General features: G+C 41.5%; 1 protein-coding gene across 34 annotated transcripts in view; it reads left to right on the top strand.

Moving 5' to 3' along the window:
• trdn (triadin) overlaps positions 1–26286 on the top strand; it is a 72105-nt gene that overhangs the window by 41457 nt on the left and 4362 nt on the right. For 6 of the 34 annotated variants that reach the window (XM_079830944.1, XM_079830953.1, XM_079830939.1 and 3 more), the window contains 20 exons: positions 316–411; positions 1720–1746; positions 3063–3107; positions 3247–3291; positions 3411–3455; positions 7536–7592; positions 7737–7790; positions 7882–7929; positions 8123–8173; positions 8264–8311; positions 8961–9008; positions 9343–9390; positions 9473–9508; positions 9582–9629; positions 9905–9952; positions 11061–11093; positions 12565–12624; positions 13256–13300; positions 13632–13661; positions 17826–17870. In XM_079830944.1, coding sequence (XP_079687070.1) covers positions 316–411; positions 1720–1746; positions 3063–3107; positions 3247–3291; positions 3411–3455; positions 7536–7592; positions 7737–7790; positions 7882–7929; positions 8123–8173; positions 8264–8311; positions 8961–9008; positions 9343–9390; positions 9473–9508; positions 9582–9629; positions 9905–9952; positions 11061–11093; positions 12565–12624; positions 13256–13300; positions 13632–13661; positions 17826–17870 — 957 coding nt within the window. Of the gene's footprint in view, positions 1–315; positions 412–1719; positions 1747–3062; positions 3108–3246; positions 3292–3410; positions 3456–7535; positions 7593–7736; positions 7791–7881; positions 7930–8122; positions 8174–8263; positions 8312–8960; positions 9009–9342; positions 9391–9472; positions 9509–9581; positions 9630–9904; positions 9953–11060; positions 11094–12564; positions 12625–13255; positions 13301–13631; positions 13662–13890; positions 13930–15556; positions 15722–17825; positions 17871–26286 lie in introns of those variants that run through there. The other 28 variants (XM_079830946.1, XM_079830940.1, XM_079830938.1 and 25 more) reach the window with 19 other exon arrangements.

Here is a 26286-nt window from a genome sequence, read left to right as displayed (position 1 = left end):
TGTGTTTAGCTGCCAATGTGATTCTTATCGTCCTGTGTTGATTTAAACAAGGCTAATCTAATACATCGCTCATTAGACTGTCTTTTTTAACAGTTTCTCATTTTGTTTCATTTACGTCATAAATACTGTAATCGTATTTAATGGATTTTTGCAATTGATTTGGTTTCAGTATTGACTAGTCTGCCTGTGCTAGCAAAAAAAACCAAACAAACCCACATAACGTCGCAGCCGATGTTCCATATGAACCAAAGGCAGCTGGAGATCACTAGTCTATAATGACACTCACCACAATGCATTTGTTTGTATCCATTCCAGACAAACAAAAAGAGCCCTCTACCTGTCCTTGTATGCATTCAAAAATACATAAAGATCCTCAAAAAGCCCAAGACACTAAAGCAAAGGAAGAAAAAGGTATTTGGTATTGACTTGCAAGGTCAATATCCTGCATGTTGTTTAAAAAAAAGAAGAAAAAAAAGCCTGGGCATATTTTCAATGTTCTGCATAACAGACCCATTTTATAACAAATAACACTGGCCATGTCTAAAGCATAGAGCTAGTTCAGAGGCATGCCAATATCTTTGTCCTAACAATTTTTGTGAGTTTTTCATGCAAAAACAACTCTCCTAGAGGAATTTGTATTTTGCACATGTAATAATTTGCATGCTAAAAATATAGCTAATTGTTGATCGGAGAATGATGTGTACCTAAAATCGTATAGGCATCAGTGCTATAGTAGTGACTGAAGAGGTGGGCATGCTGTGAATTTATCAAGATATCATACAGTGTGCATGCATACACCGATCAGGCATAACATTATGACCACTGACAGGTGAAGTGAATAACACTGATTATCTCTTCTGTTAGTGGGTGGGATATATTAGGCAGCAAGTGAACATTTTGTCCTCAAAGTTGATGTGTTAGAAGCAGCAAAAATGGGCAAGAGTAAGGATTTGAGCGAATTTGACAAGGGCCAAATTGTGATGGCTAGACGACTGGGTCGGAGCATCTCCAAAACTGCAGCTCTTGTGTGGTGTCAGTATCTATCAAAAGTGGTCCAAGGAAGGAACAGTGGTGAACCGGCGACAGGCTCATGGGCGGCCAAGGCTTATTGATGCACGAAGGGAGAGAAGGCTGGCCCGTGTGGTCCGACCAAACAGACAAGCTACTGTAGCTCAAATTGCTGTTAATGCTGGTTCTGATAGAAAGGTGTCAGAATACACTGTGCATCGCAGTTTGTTGCGTATGGGGCTCCATATTGTATATTGAATTGTAAAGTATACATATGGCCATATGGGTCATTTCGGTATCAGCAGAAACAGAAAGCCATATATGAACTAGTTAACTTTAGATATATTTGCTCTTACTAACCCTTACTCTTTACTGTAAACTCATCATACTGTTTTTTACTAAATAACATTTATTTTACAATATATTTTACAATATTTTGTATATATACAAAATATGAATGGTATATAAAAAGCAGGCTGTGCTCCAAAATGTAATTTTGTCCATCTCCTTAACCATGTGTGAATTTTCTAGACCACACTTTGCTAAGCAAAGCCATATTTAGTTGTTTTTATTATATATGCTCTCTGTATGTGGAATACATTTCTCTTATAATAAGCAGACAAATGTGTCCACTCAGAGTCGCCATCTAGTGGAGTAACCATTTAAAGCGCAACATTAGTAACTTGTCCGTTTTCTCCATTTTCCCTCCAGCTGAACCTGATAAAGTGAAGAAAAAAGGTAATATTATTCCACAAAAGACTTTGAATGCAGCTATTATAATTGCTTGTAATACATTTACTGACCACTACAAGAAGCTAATAATAGATGCTTTTAAAGTATTCTTTCTTTGAGTATTCAGAATTAGGATTGGTCATAGCTTTTTAAAAAATAGAATGAAACAGGGTAGCTTTTCCAGCAAGCTACATATTTAGAAGTTAGTTTGTAGGCATGAGGCCGCAGACTTTTATACAACCGTTATATGAACGTAAATTAATATCAGGTACTGTGACTTGTATTGTAGACACAATATGGTCTGTTAGCTTGTCTATTTTTGATTATCTACGCTTAGTTCAACTTTCAAAGTATGGTCATTTTATGAAAAGTATAACCTATGAGCTCCTCATGACCTATAATATAACAGTCTGTTTTAGAGGACACCACTGAGGATCTTATATCAGTAAAATAGCTGTATGTTATTCACTTCCAATAGCTTTGATAAACACAACAGTGCCCCCTGGTGCATATCTGTTCATCTAGATTTAGATTTTTTTATTATTATTAAATCAAACCCCTAACACTTCAGGATTCTTGACAGAGTATTTTAGCTCTAGGGTGATCATTTTTAGAGGAGTATAATATATTGCAATATTAATCATTGCTACTAATCGATCTGATAAAATGCTTTTTTCCAAGAAGGACCGTATGAGTGATTTAGACATCATAAAATGAACTAGGCTGCACACAGTTTTAAACTCCCTCTTTAAATAAAGAAGTCTGGCTTGATTCATGTCTGGCTATTTTTCATTTCACAGCTTAAAGAGTCAGCCTTGAGCGCAGGAGTATGTGATGCATTGTTTTTGTTTGATTAAACCTGGTTTAGCTCAAGACTGTCGATTTCTACAGAAAACTGCTTGCTTTAGCAGAACAAGCCTGTGCAAAACTATACTTGAAGTAGTTAGACTAAAATATTGATAACGCATATTTATGCATGCTTGAAAAGATCAATCTGTTCTGTTCTGTTAGCAAAATGGTTCAAAGATGCTAATCAATAAGGCAATAAAATATTAAAAAAGCAGAGCCAATAGCATTATGGGACATTTCTAAGATGGCAATTTTTCACGTTTGGAAATAGTATATTCAGTATATTTCCATTTAAATATCCTTTAGGGTGCTTTTGATGCAATGCTACAGCAAACACTGTCAAGACATTGTGAAATAGGGAAAGTTTGAAAATTCACAAATTTGTGGCAACATTTGGAGATACGAGATACTGATATATTTTTTGATCTGGAAGCAATTTTTTTGTTATTTAATGTTTTTTTTCCCCTTACCAGAAGCTGAGACCAAGAGAAAGGAGCCCCTGCTTAAACAAAGAAAAGGTGCGATATATGAGCTCTCACTCAGATCAAAATAATAAAAAAGCACATCTATATTCAATATAGACGTGGAATTTGTTTGTTGAAGAATATTGCAATAAAGGCTTTTTCTCCTTTCACCTCCTCTCTAACATTTGCTCAGCAGAAAAAGAGGCTCCAAGAACAAGACTGGAGAAAGCAAAGAAAGGTAGCACAATGTGTTCCTGCTTTTTTATCATCATGCACTGAAAGATATGCTTCAAATGATTTGTTATAATTGCCATGAATATTTCAGACTTAACTTAATATTTGCTCTCTGGTCCACAGCACCAAAAGCAAAGGCAGTGGCTCCCAACATACTCAAAAAGAGACGTAAGCTCACATGATCTGATCATGCTTATTTAAAGCGATTGTTCATCCTTAAATGAAGGGTTTGTCATTATATAGTAAACCCGATCCGATCTGCCAGCGATTTGATTTTGCCCTGCAGCCCAGGCTGGAAACCTGTACATATTTGTATCCTGCTTCTGTTACAAATTTGCGGGGACCAATCACAAACCGGCTTATCCACCTGGCACGCTATTGGTGGGTTTGACACAATGACGGATAGAGAAGGTCTGATTGGTTGAAGGACTATCCTAGAGCCCTGCACGGGCCTCAAAACTAGGCCCTAGCCCGGCCCTGGCCCGAGGCGCTGAGGCCCTAGCCCGGCCCGTGTCTGACAGCTCAACAAAATTATCAGCCCGAGTTCAACTGGAGCCCGTGTTTTTTTTTCTTATCCTCCCTATTACACATTAGTTGCAGCCATTAAAATAGTTCAGTTTTGTTTTTAATGTCAAAGTAGTTATATTTCGTTTAGTTTCTTTATTAAGTTAATTTAGAAAAAAGTTTGAAGCATTTTTTTGTTTTTTAAATTAAAGTTTTTGCTTTTTAAAGTGACGACCAAGCAGCCAGCGGCCAACAGTGAGTTAACCCAAAGCTTTAGCCTCTGAAATCAACACCCGACTTGTCTTGCTTATAAAATCCATTTAAAACACTTAAAGCATCGTTTAAAGGGTTAGTTCACCCAAAAATGAAAATTATGTCATTAATTACTTACCCTCATGTCGTTCGACACCCGTAAGACCTCCGTTCATCTTCGGAACACAAATGAAGATATTTTAGTTGAAATCCAATCGCTCAGAAAGGCCTCCATTGGCACAATGCATTGTTACACTATCAAGACCCATAAAAGGTACTAAAGACGTCGTTACAAAGTCCATCTCATTACAGTGGTTCTACAATAACTTTATAAAGTGACGAGAATAGTTTTTGTGCGCAAAAAAACCCTAAATAACGACTTATATCATGATGACCGATTTCAAAACAAGGCATCATGAAGCTTCGAAGCGTTATGAATCAGTGAGTCGATTCAGCGGTTTTAATCGCCAAAGTCACGTAATTTCAGCAGTTTGGCGGTTTGACACGCGATCCGAATCATGATACGACTCGCTGATTCATAAAGCTTTGAAGCTTCATGATGCATTATTTTGAAATCGGTCATCACTATATAAGTCGTTATTTAGGTTTTTTTGCGCACAAAAACTATTCTCGTTGCTTTATAAAGTTATTGTAGAACCACTGTAGTGAGATGGACTTTGTAACGACGTCTTTAGTACCTTTTATGGGTCTTGAGAGTGTACCGTGCATTGTGCCAATGGAGGCCTTTCTGAGCGATCGGATTTCAACTAAAATATCTTCCTTTGTGTTCCGAAGATGAACGGAGGTCTTACGGGTGTCGAACGACATGAGGGTAAGTAATTAATGACAGAATTTTCATTTTTGGGTGAACTAACCCTTTAAACGTTTGGCCTACTATCACCACCATCACAGTAAAAAGGCATTTTTGACAAGATAGGCAGGAAGATCGCAACGGCGCGCGCAAACGAAACGGGCTACATAATCTAAACAAATTTTTAAAAAATAACATGCTGGTTGTCTTACCTTACACCTCATCGCGAAATGAATATAAATCCGATCTTCAATTCCCGCACTATATGCATATTTAACGGAGTTCATGTCAACGAAAGCAACCGATATGGGCATTTTATTCATCAGCTCATTTCAACATCAAAGACCGCATTATGAGAACGAGCGACCTAAACACTGGTAAGAGCCTTTAGTCTCATTAGTTTTAATGTTGATGGTTGTGATTTTGAGCATCTAAGACTTAGCTTATTTTCAGTTTCACTTGTGGCAGTTTGCCTGTTGGCTTGCTTTCTCATTTGCGGCGATGGGTGTTGCATAGCGCCGTCCTCTGAACACTGTGCGAGTCAGTCTTGACAGTTGCGGACTCGCGATATCATGGTCTCATGTTGTTTCCACCACCGCAGCACATCTCATTGTTTCTTTTAATTATTGAATGTCTAAAATATAAAATGAAGGAGAAGCCTAAAAAGGCCCGAAGCCCGGCCCGCGTTTGAGGTATGACGGGAAAATTGGCCCGAAGCCCAGCCCTAGGGGCGTAAAAAAGTCGGGGCCCGTCGGGCTCGGGCAGAAATGCAGGGCTCTAGACTATCCAATTGCATACAGAGTCATTTGAACTATGCCCGTTGATCACGCTTTTTGCGGTCTGATTGGTTGAAGGACTATCCAATTTCCCATTGTTCACACCTCTTGTGCAGTTGAAAATACAGAGCAGACTTCCCAGACCAATGTTCAATCTTAAAAGATTGAGCTTGGTCTCGTGATAGCCAGACAAATAGTCACCCTTATGTTGTTTCAAACCTGTGTGACTTTCTTTCTTCCGTGGAACACAAAATATTTTGCTGAATGTCTACAGGCTCATCTCCATAATATGTGATTAGCAACCAGAGGCATAATAATTATGTGGTTGGCAACCAGCTATATTCCAAGTCTTTTGCTAATTTAAATTATCATAACATTCAAATCACACAAGTGAGATATACCATAGAGAAGAACACTGATCAGTGGAGAAGAATATTTTAATGAAAAACTATTTATGAAGGTATGATTTAAGAACAAATGCATAATACTTTAAGTCATTTCTGGAGATTGATATGCCATAGTGCCTGTTGCACCAGCTGTGCGTGAGTTACAGCCTAGTTTTGACGTAAAAGGGGCACAATTTGAGCACTTCTTAATCCCCCGGTTTCATAGCCAGGATTAAAGGCACAATATGTAAGATTTTTGGATTAAAATATCCAAAAACCACTAGAACAATGTTAAATATTTTGTTTACTTGTGTACTTGCCCAAATGTTTCCACGAATGTTTAAATCCAGAGAAATAAGCAATTTTAACTAGGACACGGACCTTGTCCGTGCGTCACCTATCAATGACATCATACCTTCGTTACCCTTGAATTTCCGATTTTCCGAGGATTTTTTTAAATTTAATTTGTAGAAACCATGGAAACACCAAAACACACTTTAATATATTGTGTTTTATTAGACAGGTGAGCAACTTTTGGGATACATTCATCGACAGAAAACTGATCATTGTTATATAGCTCAACACAGTTAGTCTTATTATTTAAATCTCAGTTGGACCATGTTTTACAATGCCTAATATCGATCTAACTAACTGCAGTGTTACCCCACATGAGCATGACCGGAAAAAGTGGAAGCAGTCGTCTGTGGCATAATAAAAGCTCTGCAAAATCAAGGCGTCATCAAGTTACACCTTTGTTTTGGTATTTCTTTTAGTATGAATATGTTAGCCTTAATGTTATCTACAGTATAAGGTAGTGTGCTCCAAAACAATGAAATTTATTTTTATTGTATTGATATCAATGTAAAATATTGTATCAGTGATTTTGATGACATCATCAGATTTTCTGTCCAATGAAATGCTCTCTAGAATCTGACATTATAAATAGATGCCGAAGCTGCGGCGAAAATCGGTCACTTGTTCAGATATTTACCATTTTGTACATGCTGAATGGCACATGGTGCTCTATATAGGGGATAGGGAGCGATTCAGACAGTGTAAATATGCATTCCATTGGGGATTGTTTCATGTTATTGTCACGCAAACCGCAGCAAAGCGCACAGTCTGCTCCAGTTTCTCAGTGGAACGCAACATTTTTTTTAGAGGGAATGCAAAGTTTCTTGGGGGAACTCAAAATATTTGCTATAGAATGCAAAAGCATTGACAAATATTTTTTCCTCCATTTCATATTCCTTCACTATGTCCCTTTAGGGGCTGGTGCTCCCTACCAGGTCACCATTAATTTGAATTGTATGGAAAAGAGCAGCATGAAAACCTTGCTTAACATCTCCTTTTGTGTTCTACAGAAGAAGAAAAAAACATATAGGTTTTGATCAACATGAGAATGAATAAATTACAGATTTTTCATTTTGGGGTGATCTCTTTTAAGTTGATGGCAAATGTTAAAATTCCGTTTGATCCAAAGATATGACAGCAGTGCTTTCCCTTCTCCTAATAACAGGATCTAGAGCCTCAGAGGACGTGGAAGTGTCAGCTGCTCCAGCTCCGATACAGGAGCGTGAGTGCAATTCATAGCCTTGTGACTTTTGAATATCACATTGTGTTACATTCACGTTATGCAAAAAGACAGCAGCAATAACACGCAATCTTCAGTCGGTCTGTTGTAACTCTGAATCTTTCTTTTCACAACCCCTTAAAACAGTCCCTATGTGCCGACCAACACCTGTGTACTGCCCAGCGCCACCTGGCTGGTATGGTGAGTATTGCAGTCACCTATAATTACTGTAACTTAATGTACTTAAACAGGAAACACCTTTAAACATACCATGAAATCCTTTATCTTACAGTGCATCATATAGTTACAAGTAGCCCATTACCACCATCGGCTATTCCAGGTATTCAAAACTATATTAATTCAAATACATTCATCAAGGTCATTGACATCTTTTTTTGCTAAATTATGTGGCTGTTAATGCCGCAAAAAAAAGAATGTCTGTACGTTTCAGTATGTTTTTGACTTTGCAAGCTTACTGAAGGTGTCCAAAGAATGAATACATCACTGCATTACAAGCTTTTTGTATTTTTCAGAATCAGAAGTTCCTATTTTAACGACTCGTCAAGCTCCTACTGTAATGAAAGGTGTGGATCTCATAATATATCTGAATTTTAATTCTATATTTGCCATTTGTCATTTTTGTTAAATTTGATTTAATGTTTCCTCTGCTTAAGAACCGGAAGCTACTAAGGCAAAACCAAAGAAAGCCACTCAAAAGAAAGGTATAGTAATTTGATTTAGTGCCTCTAAAGCAGGGGTTTTCAAACTGGGGTCCGGGGACCGCCAGGGGTCCTCCAGAAGGTTTTAAGGGGTCCCCAGAAAATTTCAGAGAGTAAAAAAACAAAGCAAAAATGAATAAAGTCTACTGAACATTCTAGGTTTCATTTCGAAATGTTTCTCTCCTTTCTTGCTTTCATACTTTCCAGAATTGTATATGTTTGCTTTGTATCTTTAGTGAGTTTTTCTCACTATAGTCCCCTTTATCTTGCTCACTGGGCTTGTAAGGCAGTTTTCTTAATTCAGTACGTAAGCTGCTTAAAAACATTTATTGTGAAGTTGCTTATACAAATAATTTTTGATTGAAAACGTTCTTCTTCAGGTTTATACATCCAACATTATGTATAGCTAATTTAAATTAGGAAACAATACGTTGTATTTATAATGTCACACTTACTATTTATCTAACAGTTTAAATGTTTTTTCATACATAAAAATATATAGATAGATTTTAGGAAGGGTTCATCATATTCGGGGGTCCTTGGCATCATCAAGTTTGAAAACCCCTGCTCTAAAGATGTACTATTTTTTTCTAGTTACATTGAGATGCAAACAGACCTGAAGCAAGTAATAACCTCTGACCTCGAATTTCAGAACCAGCTGCACCAAAAGAAAAAGCCAAAGCAACTCCTGCGAAGAAGGGTGAGAACTAGTTTAAAATGAAAGGGAGTATCTATCTATCTATCTATCTATCTATCTATCTATCTATCTATCTATCTATCTATCTATCTATCTATCTATCTATCTATCTATCTATCTATCTATCTATCTATCTATCTATCTATCTATCTATCTATCTATCTATCTATCTATCTATCTATCTATCTATCTATCTATCTATCTATCTATCTATCTATCTATCTATCTATCTATCTATCTATCTATCTATCTATCTATCATCTCACAACATCCATCCATCCATATGAATTTGTGCATTCATATTTGTTTTTGTACATTTATACTGTATGTGTTCAAGAGCCCACAGTTACTAAAGACAAAGTAAAACCTTCGGTGGCAAAGAAAAGTAAGGACAATAGAAAAATGATGGCTAAATTTCAATTTTAGATCTATTTTCATACTAAATAAATCAATTTTTATGACTTTAGAGCCAACAGCTGTGAAGGAGAAGCCTAAAAGGAAAGGTAATTATGGTTCAGGATCTGTAGCAGTAGTTTTATATTAATGAGCAATAGCTTATAATTTCCTCTTTTACAGAGCGAGTGATCACTAAAGAAAAGGCAAAACCTACCTCTACTAAGAAAGGTCGATTTTATTGTTGCATTTTATTCATACTATATTATATATAATGTAATATTACAGTTTATATTATCATACATTTAAATGCTTTATCCATTTATTTATTTATTCCATCCTAAAATTATATACAGATCATACATGAATACAGATACTTTATGAAATAAATGTAGAATTAATAGAGTTGTCATGCAGTCTGCCTTGAAAACAATTATCACTAATCTGGTTGGCATCCAGGAAACATGAATCCTAAATGTTTATTCTACGTCATTTTCTATCTATAGAATCAGCAGTAACAAAGAAGGCAAAAGAAACAACAACCAAATACAAAGGTAACCTCCCATATTGCACAGCTGATTATACATACAGTACAGACATATATTCATATAATAGCTTAAACGTTTAACTTTTCATACTCAAAAGCTTAACGTTATGAAAGGAAGAAGTCTTAATCCTTGTGTTATTCTCTTGTATTCGTTCTTTTAATACTCACAGAAAGAGGTTTAACTGTGTCATAAACTGTTTAGAAATTGGTAACAGTTATAAATATTTCACACTGGATGATATTTGTCTTGCTTCTATACGCAGGTGTCCGTTAGCTGCAATGTCATAAAATGTTCTGCTCAGCTGTTTTTTTTTTTTAAAGTGTTGGACATGAAGACAGAACCTCAGAGTTTTGCTGAGAGTAAATAGTTGAATTCTATATTGCTCCTCTACTGTATTTTTGGATATCAATTGTTAACCAACTACTACTAGATTTGGGCACATGGAAAGAAATTTGTTGAGTAACACATTTTTACGCATGCCATTTCGTTTTATCTGATGCCACAAAATCCCTGCAGTCATGCATCTAAAAACATTAAACCATTCTGACATTCGGTTGTATTTTGTGGCTGTACGAACGCATTCGACCACATGAGCGTCTACACTATTAAAGCAATCCGGTTTAGTGTGTTTTCGACTACCTCTTGAAGTGGTCGAAAGTGGATAAGCTCAAAATGTTTTAGACCCCTTTTACACCTGTATTTAGCATCATCCACTTGTGATCCGATTGACCAAAACGCATCTCAGTACCAGGTGTAAACAGGGCCATTGTGTTTTTACACGGCAAAAATTATTTTCTTACTCAGTATGTTTGTCTTGTTTCCAGTACAAATATCTTAAAACATGAAAAAAATACCAATCGGGTAAGAAAAATAATCTTGTTTTCCTCATTGGCAGATTTTTTTTAAAGCAAAAACTTGCTTAATTTTCATAGATAAAAAAAAAAAAAGACTTAATATCTTCTGTAAATGTATCTTGATTTAAGAATATTTAGACATTTGTACTGGAAAATAAGACAACAGTGTAAGATGTGAAGTACGGATATTGATGAATATTACTTTTATTTTATAATACATCCTATACATCTATACTATTTTTGTGTCTCTACATGGGAAGAAGAGAAAAAGCAAGTGAAGCCCACTGCAGAGGGTGAGTTATTTTATTGTAAACTTTAAAAAAAAGACACAGTTAACCCTCTAATACTGCATATTAAACTATTAAACTCATCCAACATTGTTAGTGCTGCTTACATGAATTGACTTGTTAAAAAGATTGGCGTAATGATTTTTGCATAAATGTTAAAACGAGAAACAAAACACAAAAAATCAGTCTTGAAGGAGGGACACAAACCTTATCATTGAAAACCTACCTGTTTTTTTTAACAAATTTGTTTATTATAAACGTAATTAACCAAATTAGTAATACTCAGCATTGTTGTCTTGCTCTGAATGTGCTGAAGACACAAGTTTATGCGAGTGTATATTTGAATCAATAATCCTGCAAAGAATATCTACATTTAATGAATGATTTTGTTCTTGAGAGATAGGTTCAATACAGTTTAGATTGCTAATGCACTGTTTAGAATTATTACGTGCAAAGCTCATCGATTTCTTGACAGGAAACCAGTATGCAATGTTTACGGGCTTTGAACTTCTTTAGTACATTGATGTCTTGTAAGGCACATCAAATACTGCAAGAGCTAGCAATTCCTGTTTACTGTAATCGACAAGCATGACTAAAAGTAAAAGTGATAAAACAGAGATCTATAAAATTGCTTTTACTGCAAAACAAAATCAAAATCAACTCGCTTAAATTATATGTTTAAGTACAAATGTTTAAGCAAAATCAAAGAGGTGCCAAAGTGACAACCTGCAGTGATAAGTACTATGGTACTACCAATTTCATCAATTACAAAGAAATCGAAACTTAAATATAAACTTAAGTAATCAAGTAGAAATTGTGTGTGTGTGTAATATCAAACGCGCAGTATCGCTCTATATCAGCACGGCTGTGATTCGGCCATAGGTAATCTGATATAGAGCCATATCGCACGGCTATGAGTGTGATATTGCGTTTATACAACAGTTCAGCGGCACAAGTGTGTAAATAAATAAGAAACAACAATGAAGTGTCTTTAAAAACCCTTTCCACCATGAATTAAAATCTCTGTCCATTACTAATTTGAAGGAACGTTGAGTCGCTTCATTGAAGCTTATTGTATATGTAGAGTATTATGAGAGATTGACAAAATGAGTGCATAACCTGCATAGCTGATATTCTTCAAGTCAATTTTATATTCATAATCACAAAATCAGTTTGAATGTCCACTGAAGAACTTGTCCTTTTAACAGTTAAGGGGATTTCCCATTATAGCGCTAGTCAATACATTTGTAAGTTGCGTTTTATTGTTCACACTCTTGTTTCAGTCATTTTCCATATAAAAGACAAATTGTCATATAGGTGCTATATTTATATATACGTTGCATATTTTATATTATTTATAAATATATACATATATAAATGTAAAGATTTAAATATGTGTGTATACACACACACAGACTTACATTGTTGTATTGTATAGAGCATCAATGTATTTTGTTTGATTATGTTTGATCATCAGTCAAGAAGAAGGCCACATCAACACCAAAAGCCAAAAAAGCCATTAAAGAAGAAGTTGTGGGTAAGTTTTAATGATTATTTTTAACATCGCATTATAAAAAGCCCAACAGACCTGTATCTTTAAATCTCCCCTCAGAAAAGAGAGACAAAAACTGATTTTCATGGCTAACAAGCCTTAAACTGGATCCATAGAAGGTTTATGTAGAGTTCTATTCTTGTCTGCTATCAGGATGAAATAGACATGCACAACAAAAAAATGAAGAATTATTTTTATATTAATTTCCCAGTGGATACGTTGTGTTGTGAACACCAGTACGTTTTATTTGCTTTTGTAAAAGCACCGACAACTTACTGCATAGAAGATTGTAAGATGGATCAAGAAACCAGACTCCAGTTGGCACAAGAACATTGGAGCTGTCAAGTAATATAACTTCAGATGAAGTCATGACAGAATTTCTCTATTTTTATGACAGGAAGTGTTCTGCTCCACGACTATGTAATCACTTAACTGAGAATGTTTTCCCGACACATTAAGAATAAAAATAACTGATTTTAAGCGTGATTAAAGGACTTAGCATGCACATTTGAAGTGCAATTATGAAGATGTCACATTACAAATGTGTAAATGAGAAAGCACGGGATATTGAAAGAAAATAGATAATGTGATGAGCATTATTCTCCTTTTCCTCCAGGAACACCTGTTCCAGCTGAGAAGAAAACATCTGAAAAATCCCAAGGTATGAAGCAGACTCTGGCTCTGTTTCAAAAACTAGTGTGCTGACTATGTAGACAGCACTTAAAAGGGATAAGTCAACCAAAAAAAAATTAATTATGTCATTATTTATTCACCCTCATGTCATCTCAGTTGAACTCAAGAACTGGAATAATTGGTTGCTGCATATATAGAGCATTCCAAATCACTCACTTCTGAGGTTCTATTCCAGTTAGAATGCTGCCTAGTTAGGACACCTCTCTATTTTTTTTTTTTGAATGGAGCTCATGTGTTGCCATCATTGTCAGGTTCATTTTTCCCTAACCATTATTCTGTCCTCAAATTTCTGTCTTCAGAGAAACCAGCTGAGGCACCAGCACCAGCAAGTAAGTTCAGATGTTTTCTGACATCCATGAGGTGTGGAGAAGTATGGTGTGAAGCTTGAGATTAAATTTAGCCTGTGTGCTTCATACAGTGCTGTACCTAATCATTCCAGATGTCAAAAGCAATAATCAAATGCATGCATTTGTGTAAGCAGTTTGAAACATCTGCAGACTACGTCTAGAAATGCTTTGTTCAGTATCCGTAGTGATCATGCATACCTGCATATTGTAGAAAGTGGGAGAGCTTCAAAAACTTCCAGGCGACACTGAGGTACATTTCCCGATTCACCGGATGTATTAACATCACAGTTTCAATAACTAAGCCGCAGTAATTCACTGGAAAACAATGAACCACGTTGTTACTATTCTAGGTTATGGTTCCCACTTAAACCAAAGAGATTAAACTATTTTTAAACGGCATTAGTGAAATTACAAATTAAATGCAGCTATTAATACACTAATGCTGCTGGCTGCTTGGCCCTGTGTGAACTACTAATGTCACTCTTCCACTGTAACTCCCAACTACTTGTTTGTTTGTTTTTTACACAACACAAATTGCTTGACTTGCTTGTTAGAGACTCAAGGTCATATTTACTAACCGTTGTGCCAATTTGGTGCGTGTTATTTCAGTGAAAACCCTGGTCTTGTTCACAAACCAATTCCAATTTAACAAGGCACTATTCACTGTAAAAGAAAAAAAATCTGTATATTTGTATTATATTTCTGTAAAAATAGTTAAGTACGGTGGCCCAGTAGTGCACAACACAACGCAATATAAAAAGCGGAATCAAGCAACAACACAATGGAATCAAGCCACAACACAACGGAAACAAGCCACAACACAACGAAAAATCCACAACACAACGAAATCAAGCCACAACACAACCGAAATGCTCCCAACCCCTGGAGGCACTCGGAGTTCTATAGAATCGGCAATCTTACAAAGATATCAATACCACAATTGGTTTTAACAGTATGTAGGCTAATTCCACCAAGTGGTTGAAACGTATATGAATTAAAATTACTTTTAACATTTAAAAACAGACATATTAAAATTCCACAGCTTGAATGTATTGGTAAAACTGACAACATTGGAATTTGAAAAAAAAAAAAAAAAAAACTTAATTTAAAAGTTTCAACTTGATGGAATTGATTGGCAAACGTTCCCTTAGCGTCGTGGCAGCGGGTCAAAGTGTTCTTAAATATAAATATGTAGCTATAATGCACGTAGGTGATTTTGAATTGATATTTCATGTCGATGCACAATTTCACACTTAAAACTGATCGTAGTGTGTAAATATTTGTAAGACTGGCGAATCTATAGAACAATGCAAGGAAAACTAACTTTACCGCACTCCGAGAGTCCCCTAGTGGTCGGTGGCATTTCCGTTGTGTTGTGGTTATTTCGTTATGTTGTGGATTTTTCGTTGTGTTGTATCTTTTTCGTTGTGTTGTGGCTTTATTTAGTTGTTTTGTGGCTTTATTTCGTTGTGTTGTGGCTTTTTCGTTGTGTTGTGGCTTTCTTTTGTTGTGTCGTGGCTTTATTTCGTTGTTTTGTGGCTTTATTTCGTTGTGTTGTGGCTTGATTTCGTCGTGTTGTGGCTTGATTTCGTTGTGTTGTGGCTTGATTCCGTTGTGTTGTGGCTTTATTTCTTTGTGTTGTGGCTTGATTTCGTTGTGTTGTGAACTTATGAATGCTTTTTAAATTTCGTTGTGTTGTGCACTACTTGGCCACCGTAGTTAAGCATCCTTAAACCAAGATACATTTACTTAAAGCTACAGTGTGTAATATTTATGAGGATCTATTGACAGTAAAGCAATATAATGTATATATAACTATGTTTTCAGTGGTGTATAAAGACCTTACATAATGAACCGTTATGTTTTTATTACCTTAGAATGAGCCATTTCTATCTCCATATGCCGTGGGTCCCTTTACAGTCAAGTCGCCATTTTGTGCCGTCATGTTTCTACAGTAGTGAGTGGTTGGCCTTTGCAATTCGCAGCCTCACCACTAGATGCCGCTAAAATGTACACAGTGCACCTTTAAAAAGCAACATTGTGTAAGATAAGACATCACTAAATTTTGTTATATGCTTACAATCTTGTTTTAAGGAGGTTGAGATATTGGTAACACTTTGTTTTAAGGTGACATATTACATGTTACTCCATGTATACTATAGTCATTTGCATCATTTCAAGTAACTTACCCTAACCATATCCTAACCCTTACCATAACTCTATAGTAAGTACATTGAAACCTGGTTTCACAGACCAGGCTTAAGCCTAGTCCCAGACTAAAATTCGTGTTTGAGCTTTTTTAACTGAAAACAACTTGCACTGACATATCTTAAAATATGTCAGTGCCATTGTTTTGTCTCAAGATGCACACAAGGCCTAATCCTGGCTTAATCTAAGCCCTGTCTGTGAAACCAGGCCATAGTTAATTAATATTACTCAGTACTTATTTGAGTAAGTACAATGAAACTATGTCACCCTAAAATAAAGTGTAGCCAAGATATTTTATGGGAAATCAGAACATAAATAGAGAACTTTCTTAGTGAATTTCCTTAATTGTTATGTCTATTACTACTTTATTTAATGCAACATTCAGTGGCCAGTGTTGGAGAAAGCTACTTTTAAAGGTAATGCATTACAATATTGCGCTACTTCCTCAAAAAGTAACTATGGTAATTGCGTTACTTAGTTGCTTTTTATTGAAAGTAATGCATTAAATTACTTTTGTGTTACTCACCTGGGTTCTATTTTTGGCAAATGTAAAGGCCATTTCACACCAAAAGTGAAATTAATAAGCCTCAGGCTGAAAGAAATGCAAAATCACATCTGTACAGTAGAGGGCGCAGTTAAAAAAACGTTCAGCTGTACTGCCATTCAAAAAAACAAACACAAATGTGATGTTTAGCTAAAGTCCTTTTTGCTTATTCATATGGTTGAAGTTGATTATACGAATGTCAGCAACAAAGACATTGGTAATAAAATGAGATGCGTAAAAATACATAAAGTATATTTGTTTAATTCAATTGCAGGATTGCGTAATATTCTGAGATTGCATATCACTGTTTTTAATCATTTTGAGTAATACTGAATCTGAGATGAGTAATGTATGCTCACATTTATTCTAAAACTACAATACCTATCATGTTTACACAGCGCACACAACGCCTCTGCATTTACTCATGATTTCTCTCAAAATAGGGAACAGCTGCTGTCAGTAAATAAATGGAAAAACAAAGTAACTTATTTGAAAAAGTAACTGATATTTTGTTATAAATTTAAAAGTAATGCATTACTTTACTAGTTACTTGAAAAAAGTAATCTGATTACGTAACTCAAGTTACTTGTAATGCGATACCCGCAAGATTGTGGCAAATCGCTTCATCAGGACAGTCAAGTCAAGCCATCTTTATTAAGCGCTTCATACAATGCAGATTTTTTTAAAGCAGTGATAAATATGGAAATAACAATCAATGATGCAAACAGAATTATAGGCTCTAAAATAGACAATAGTGTCAGTTCAGTGTTGATTTAGTTTTTTTTTTTTAAACAAATTATGAAACAAAAGTGAATCAGCTATAAAGCAGCCCTGTACAAAACAGTAATGTCATCATCCATCTCAATTCAGTTTTGTTCTCATCCAATCAAATCAATATTACTGAATATTAATCTCCCACAGTGAATACCTGCAAATGCAACATTTGTGTTATTTCAGCGCTACTTACTTCAACTTCTCTTCAGATGACCATTTCATACTGTCATAGTTCACCAAGGAACTCGCTTGTTCATCTTGTGTTTCTCCTCTGGACATTTTTAAGGACATGTAATCCCTTTTTTATTCGCAAGCCTGATTTTCATCCATTTAAAGTAACTTCTGAAGGTCGCCATTACTTTAAAATTCAAGTCTTCAACTCTGCCTCTGTGTTTGCAGATATCGTGGTCTACTGCTTGTAAAAAATAATTCCTCTGAGAACTGAGCTTTGTCCTGTCACCTTATAACAACCCTGAAAACTAAATGTCGCATTAACAGATATTCTATCCTTAACTGAAAGTATTTGCCAGGTTATTTAAAGGTTTGCTACAGCAGCACTTCATATTATATGTTGAAATGTGTAAATATTTCTTCAATTTCTCTCTAACAACTTTAATTAGAAGAGCTGAAAGTGGAGGAAAATGTCACAGAGGACAAAAAGCCAGGTAAGTTAATTCCACTCCATACATTGCATTATTGTAGTTTCCACCAAAATCTTCTACTGTTTTAGAAACGTCTCGGTTACGGATGTAACCCTCGTTCCCTGAGGAGGGAACGGAGACGTAACGTTAGTGACTAACGAATGGGGGTTTCGCTTAGAAGCCTATCAACTTCGAGTTTTGAGAAAACGCCCAATGGCGTGCCAATGCCATGGGGCATGCGGAATTTGCATACGTAGCTCCGCCTCACTGCGTGAGTATATAAGGAAGTACGAGGCAATATCGCATTATGTTACCTGCTTGAGGAGCCAAGACTGAACTCCTGCGTTCCAGGCAACACAGCTGATGTGGCAAGGGGACGTTACGTCTCCGTTCCCTCCTCAGGGAACGAGGGTTACATCCGTAACCGAGACGTTCCCTTTCGTTCAGTCACTACGACGTAACGTTAGTGACTAACGAATGGGGGTCCCAATATAATCCCGCCACTCAGCTGTCTTCCAGTGCCCTGCGTAAGTGTGAGTACCCTGTCGTAAGACTAGTACGGACGAAGGACTCCCACTTAACACAGGATTACCAAGGTACACTGGGAAGCATATCCCAGTGAGGGAATGCCAAGATGCCTACCCGTGGGGAGGACTTAAGAGACACATATGACCCAGAGAGGGTTGCATATGGGAGATCTCTAGGGTACCAGCCGAAGGTGGATTTTTAACCCTAGGGGTGGCGGGGACACACCAAGGGAAGAAACCCGCTCACTGCGGAGACTTACGGTGAAATACACATGTGGGGGTCGCCAGAGGGAACCATGCACATGGGGCACCTGGCCGGACATGAGGGTCTGGGCTCGAGAGGGCAGACTGAACTGATGTCGGCGTCGACAGTGCTGGAGGAGCTCAGGGCTCTCGGGGAACTCACCTGAGGAAATATCGCACGTATCCAGTCCGTGGAGTGGAGTGGCGAGCAAGCGAAGACACCTGAACCTGGTCCTTACCGGCCCCTCGGGGGAGCGAGTACATAGTCGGACACTGGCTCCACTCGGAGATTATAGAATCTGGCGAATGTGTTGGGTGTCGCCCAGCCTGCAGCTCTGCAGATGTCTGCTAGCGAGGCGCCATGCGCTAGAGCCCAAGAGGAAGCCACACTCCGGGTGGAGTGTGCCCTCACACCAAGGGGACATGGTCGGCCTTGCTGCTGGTAAGCCAAAGCAATGGTGTCCACTATCCAGTGAGACAGCCTTTGCTTTGAGAGAGCACTTCCCTTCCGCTCTCCACCATAACAGACAAAGAGCTGGTCTGAGGTCCTGAAACACTGCGTCATGTCTACGTAGGCGCGGAGAGCGCGTACTGGACAGAGCAATGCCAAGGCTGGGTCTGCCTCCTCCAAAGGCAGCGCTTGCAGGTTCACCATCTGGTCCTTGAACGGAGTGGTGGGAACCTTGGGCACATATCCAGGCCGGGGTCTCAGGATCACGTGAGAGTTAGCCGGCCCGAACTCCAGGCACGCTTCGTCAACCGAAAATGCCTGCAGGTCCCCGACCCTCTTGACTGAGGCCAATGCGGTCAGCAGAGCCGTCTTCATAGACAGAAACTTAATATCGACCGACCGCAAAGGCTCAAAGGGAGGTCTCTGCAGAGCAGTTAACACTACTGCGAGGTCCCAAGAGGGTACGAGAGGAGAGCGAGGAGGATTCAGTCTCCTAGCTCCCCTCAGGAACCTGATGACCAGGTCGTGCTGACTTACCTTTTTGTTCTCCAAGAGATCGTGGTGGGCAGATATTGCGGCCACATATACCTTGAGGGTGGAGGGAGACAGCCTTCGCACCAGCCCCTCTTGGAGAAACTGAAGCACGGACCCGATCGGACATTTCCAGGGGTCTTCTTCTTTTTTCGGGAAGAGCACCAGGTGACGAAGAGGTTCCACTTCAACGCATAGGCATGCCGAGTGGACTCTGCCCTAGCGGAAGTGATGGTGGCGACCACCGTAGGTGGTAGGCCACTCAAACCTGCCGGGTCCCGTCTAGGAGCCACACGTGGAGGTTCCAAAGGTCGGGACGCGGGTGCCAATGGGTGCCCCGTCTCTGAGTAAGGAGGTCCGGTCTCAGAGGAATAGGCCAGGGAGGGGCTGTCGCAAGGAGAATGAGTTCGGGGAACCAGGTCCGGCCGTGCCAGTACGGGGCGACCAAAAGGACCTGCTCCTTGTCCTCCCTGATCTTGCACAGAAGCTGTGCGAGTAGGCTCACTGGGGGAAACGCATATTTGCGTAGGCCCCGCGGCCAGCTGTGCGCCAGTGCATCCGTGCCGAGCGTGCCCTCGGTCAGGGAATAATACAGGCTGCAGTGGGAAGAGTCGTGGGAGGCAAACAGGTCTACCTGTGCGTCGCCGAACTGTTCCCAAATCAGCTGAACCGTCCGGGGATGGAGTCTCCATTCTCCCGGGAGAGGCTGAAACCGCGAGAGCTCGTCGGCTGCGTGGTTCAGGACTCCCGGAATATGGACAGCACGAAGGGACCTCAGGCGCTTCTGACTCCATAAGACGAGATGGCGGGCGAGTTGAGACATGCGGCGGGAGCGTAGACCGCCCTGGTGGTTGATGTACGCTACTACGGCCGTGTTGTCTGTCCGGACGAGCACATGTTGACCCTTCAGCAACGCTCGGAAGCGGTGCAGGGCGAACCGTACTGCCAGCAACTCGAGGCAATTGACATGCAGGAGACGCTGGGGTCCTGTCCAGGAGCCCGCGGCTGCTTGTCCATTGCACATGGCACCCCAGCCCGTGGCAGAGGCATCCGTCGATACGACAACATGCCTGGAAACTCGTTCTAAGGGCACACCAGCCCGTAGAAAGCTGAGGTTCGACCACGGGGTGAGTGTCTGTAAGCAGGCCCGAGTCACTTGGACCCGGAGCGTGCCAGACTGCCATGCCCATCTCGGGACTCGATCGCGAAGCCAGTGCTGAAGCGGTCTCATATGAAGCAATCCGAGCTGCGTTACCGCGGCTGCAGATGCCATATGCCCCAGGAGCCTCTGAAAAAGTTTCAGTGGAACCGCATTCTTGCTCTCGATTTGTCGGAGGCAAGTCAGCAGAGACTGCGCACGCTCGCTCGAAAGCTGCGCGTACATGGCGACCGAGTCGATCTCCATACCGAGAAAAGAGATCCTCTGCACGGGGCAAAGTTTGCTCTTCTCCCAGTTGACCCGAAGGCCCAGACGGGTTAAGTGGTGGAGAACCAGATCTCTGTGTCCGCAAACCTGCTCTCGAGAGTGGCCTAGTATGAGCCAGTCGTCGAGGTAGTTCAGGATGCGGACCCCGTGCTGCCAAAGGGGCGCAAGGGCTGCCTCAGCGATCTTCGTGAAGACGCGAGGGGACAGAGATAACCCGAATGGGAGAACTGCGTACTGGTATGCCCGCCCCTCGAAAGCAAAACCGTAGGAACGGTCTGTGTCGAGGAAGGATGGAGACATGGAAGTAGGCGTCCTTCAGGTCAATCGCTGCAAACCAATCGTACGGACGAACGCATTCGAAAAGGCGTTTCGCAGTCAACATCTCGAACGGAAGCCGGTGAAGGGATCGGTTCAAGATGCGAAGGTCCAGGATTGGCCGTAACCCACCGGTTTTCTTGGGTACAATGAAGTAGGGGCTGTAGAACCCCGACCTCATTTCGGCTGGAGGGACAGGCTCGATCGCACCCTTCGCCAGTAGAGTGGCAATCTCCGCACGCATGACGGGGGCATGGGCCCCGGTCATGGTATAGCGGACTCCCCTGTAACGGGGAGGAGCCTGCGCGAACTGAATCGCGTAGCCGAGCCTGATGGTCCGGGCAGCCCAGCGGGACAGCCCCGGAAGCTGAAGCCAGGCTTCCAGAGACTGCACCAACGGGGTCATCCGGACGACAGACGTACCCTGGGTGGGGCAGCGAGGCAGCGTTACCGGCGCGGACAGGGGAGGCTGTTGGGCGTCCCCGGGTCGGAGCACGGTTAACGGCTGCGCCCTGACAGAGGAGACCAGGGAAGGACTCGCGTTCCACTGGGGTCTGCTCTGCCAGGGGGCTGGCGACAGAGAGGGATGCGAGTGGCGAGACCCGAGGGTGGCGCGCACTGTCATCACCGGTCTCTGGGTGCTCAGAGACAGGAACATGAGTTCTTCCCAAGCGCTGCTAGCCCGGGGGCCAGCAGCGGAAGGATTTTCCCCCGGCCCTCCACCGGGGGAAGGAGAGGCCCTGCTACCATCCCCTGGGAAGAACTGGAACCCATCTCTGAGTTGTCCACCTCCATCCTGGCGTTTTAACCAGTCTGGGGAGCGGACTGGGCGACATCCTCAACCACCTCCACGGCGCGGCCCAGGTGAAGGCTGCTGCTGGGGCCGGGCGGGAAGAGGGAGGGCGCCCTCGGCGGCGAGCGGACTGAGGCGACTGGGCCGGCGGCTGGTGCAGCAGCTGGCCGCCGGGGCAGTACGTGTTGCAGCCTCAGTCTGCTCTGGGGCGGCCGAGAACTGTTGGGCGCAGTTCTCAGCCGCACCGCCGAAGAGGCCAGCCTGGGATATGGGTGAGTTGAGGAGGCGGGCCCGCTCAACGTCCTCCACATCACCAGGTAAGGCCTGGTGTTCTCCCGGACCACAGCTGTGGACATCGCCCGACCCAGGGAGCGTGTGGCCACCTTCACCGCCCGGGGGCGGGGTCAGTTGCGGCACGCAGCTCAATGAAGAGCCCTGGGTCGGCTCCACCCTTGTGCATGTGCAAAGGGGCGGCGGCCTGCCCGTAGCACTGCGGGACCACGCCACCGAAGTAGACGAGCCCACAGGCTTTGGGGGGGGTGCTTAGGACAGCCACACCACGCCACGTCAAAGCCCTCTGTGGACACCGTAGTGCGCAACAGAGAGTTCAACAGTGGGGGGGGAGGGGGCCCCAGTGTACCCTAGGCCGCGGCCCCATCAAGGGCAGAGAAGGCGGAGGAGGCCACCAAACGGTCGCGAGAAGCACGGGGACTTCCGGGACCGCGTGATCTCCTCATGCACCCCGGGAGCGAAAGGCATTGGGGGCGGGGCCCAACAGCTGTCGGGTGCCGCCCCCAAAAACCAATCGCGCAACCACGAGCACCCGCGGCTGGGCGGAGTTCCACACCAGCGCGAGACTCGCGGCTGCCCGAGATAACATGGCTGTCAACTTTAGGTCAGATCAGGCAGTGCTGACACACCCGGAGGCGGAGCACAACCTAATCGTCATCCCCAAAGGACTCCAGCCCACCTTGGGATGCGGCGATCGACATCTCACTGCTATCCGGAGCGTGAACTGAACGAACGGGGCGTCAGAGACGGGCCGTAGATTCAATCCAACACTCGCGGAAGCGATGTATGAGAGGGGGGTGTGGCCCGAGGAATGAACGTCGGGGTTCTTAATACCACAGCACCGCCCTCAGGTCACCCTGGCCACCAGCCAAAGTACCATCTCACTCGGGGACGGTAGATTGGGGTGTGGCAGAGGGGACTCTCTCTCCTCACGGAGATCATTGAGTCTCGACCGTGACATCGCGATGGTCACGCCCCCGCAATGGAAACGTGACACATCCGCAAACACTGCCCGTGCGCGCTGAAGCCCAAACACGCTCGAGCAGTGAATGCGTCCTCAGACAGCAGCGGAAAATCGATCGCACCCGGAAGTGCACGGGCGAGCCGTCTTGAAAAAGACGTGCCACGCGCAAGCTCTTTTTGTGAGAGGAAAACCTTGCAGTCGATGCCGAAGCGCCCAGGGAAACACACACCAGCTGTCAGGCGGACCACTGCACAGATCAGCAGGCAGGAAGTATGCGATCACTGGAACGCGCCGTCACACCGACACCGACTGGAAAGCTGCTCGTCTCGAAGAAGCTGACAGAGTCTCAGAAGGCTGTAGGAGTGAAGAGGTAGGTACTCTTGGCTCCGAAAGCAGAAACATAATGCGATATTGCCTCGTACTTCCTTATATACTCACGCAGTGAGGCGGAGCTACGTATGCAAATTCCGCATGCCCCATGGCATTGGCACGCCATTGGGCGTTTTCTCAAAACTCGAAGTTGATAGGCTTCTAAGCGAAACCCCCATTCGTTAGTCACTAACGTTACGTCGTAGTGACTGAACGAAAGGGAACTGTAAATTAATGTGTTACATTGCAATATGGACCAGTTGCTGAACCGGTTGCCGAACAAACTTCAAACTTTAGATGAATAGAGATGCTTTATAATAACTGAATATCTTCTGTGTGCCTTTATTGGATAGGACAGTACAGATTTTGACTGGAAAGTGTGGGGTGGAGAGAGAGGGGAATGGGATCCTCAAGCTGGGTAGCGAACTCAGGATGCCAGAGGCACAGTTGCGCAGTCGGCATGCTAACCACGGGGCTATCGCTGCCGACAGTAGTAGATTTAACATCAAAACTTAACGTCTTATGTTAAGGTTAATTTAGGTTTTTAATGTAACCTTCTCCCTTTAAATACTTTGGTCAGTTGAAGAATGATTTAGGCAATTTTATATTATTTATTTGAAAGAATTAAAGGGATAGTTCACCAAAAAATGAAAATGATCCCATCATTTACTCACCCTCAAACCATCCTAGGTGTATATGACATTATTCTTTCAGACAAATACAATCAGAGATGCATTAAAAAATGTCCTGGCTAATCCAAGCATTATAATGGCAGTGAATGGCCGACCAAAATTTGAAGCCCAAAAATGTGCATCCATCCAATATAAAAGTAATCCGGGAGGTTAATAAAGGCCTTCTGAAGCGAAGCGATGGGTTTGTGTTAGAAAAATATCTAGCTTCCGGCGGACCGCAAAAGAAAGTGTAACGCCTCTCACAGTTCAAATCGCTTATGATACGTCCAACGTCATACGTTGCACCAGTTACGCTTTCTTCATAAGTTGAATATGGAAGGCGATCTGGTGGAAGCTGGATATTTTACTTTAGAAAGATTTAAATATGTATATTTTTCTTACACAAACGCATCGCTTCCCTTCTGTTGAAGATGTAATGTTGTAGTTGCACATACATGAACTTGTGTGCATGTATATATACACTCACCTAAAGGATTATTAGGAACACCTGTTCAATTTCTCATTAATGCAATTATCTAATCAACCAATCACATGGCAGTTGCTTCAATATGTTTAGGGGTGTGGTCCTGGTCAAGACAATTTCCTGAACTCCAAACTGAATGTCAGAATGGGAAAGAAAGGTGATTTAAGCAATTTTGAGCGTGGCATGGTTGTTGGTGCCAGACTGGCCGGTGTGAGTATTTCACAATCTGCTGAGTTACTGGGATTTTCACGCACAACCATTTCTAGGGTTTACAAAGGATGGTGTGAAAAGGGAAAAACATCCAGTATGTGGCAGTCCTGTGGGCGAAAATGCCTTGTTGATGCTAGAGGTCAGAGGAGAATGGGCCGACTGATTCAAGCTGATAGAAGAGCAACTTTGACTGAAATAACCACTCGTTACAACCGAGGTATGCAGCAAAGCATTTGTGAAGCCACAACACGCACAACCTTGAGGTGGAACAGCAGAAGACCCCACCGGGTACCACTCATCTCCACTACAAATAGGAAAAAGAGGCTACAATTTGCACAAGCTCACCAAAATTGGACAGCTGAAGACTGGAAAAATGTTGCCTGGTCTGATGAGTCTCAATTTCTGTTGAGACATTCAGATGGTAGAGTCAGAATTTGGCGTAAACAGAATGAGAACATGGATCCATCATGCCTTGTTACCACTGTGCAGGCTGGTGGTGGTGGTGTAATGGTGTGAGGGATGTTTTCTTGGCACACTTTAGGCCCCTTAGTTCCAATTGGGCATCGTTTAAATGCCACGGCCTACCTGATCATTGTTTCTGACCATGTCCATCCCTTTATGACCACCATCCTCTGATGGCTACTTCCAGCAGAATAATGCACCATGTCACAAAGCTCAAATCATTTCATATTGGTTTCTTGAACATGACAATGAGTTCACTGTACTAAAATGGCCCCCACAGTCACCAGATTTCAACCCAATAGAGCATCTTTGGGATGTGGTGGAACGGGAGCTTCGTGCCCTGGATGTGCATCCCACAAATCTCCATCAACTGCAAGATGCTATCCTATCAATATGGGCCAACATTTCTAAAGAATGCTTTCAGCACCTTGTTGAATCAATGCCACGAATTAAGGCAGTTTTGAAGGCGAAAGGGGGTCAAACAGTATTAGTATGGTGTTCCTAATAATCCTTTAGGTGAGTGTGTATATATATAATATATACTGTATATATTAAACAGTGTTTTTTTTTTAATGGCTAACGTTTTCTGTGATGGGTATAGGTTTAGGGGTAGGGTTAGTACTTTGCACAGTATAAAAACCATTATGCCTATGAAGAGTCCCTGTAAAACACATATAAATAAATAAATATATATATGTGTGTG

This window comes from Gobio gobio (genome assembly GCF_949357685.1).
Source record: "Gobio gobio genome assembly, chromosome: 12".
NCBI classification, from domain to species: domain Eukaryota; kingdom Metazoa; phylum Chordata; class Actinopteri; order Cypriniformes; family Gobionidae; genus Gobio; species Gobio gobio.
This window is presented reverse-complemented; position numbering and strand designations above follow the sequence as displayed.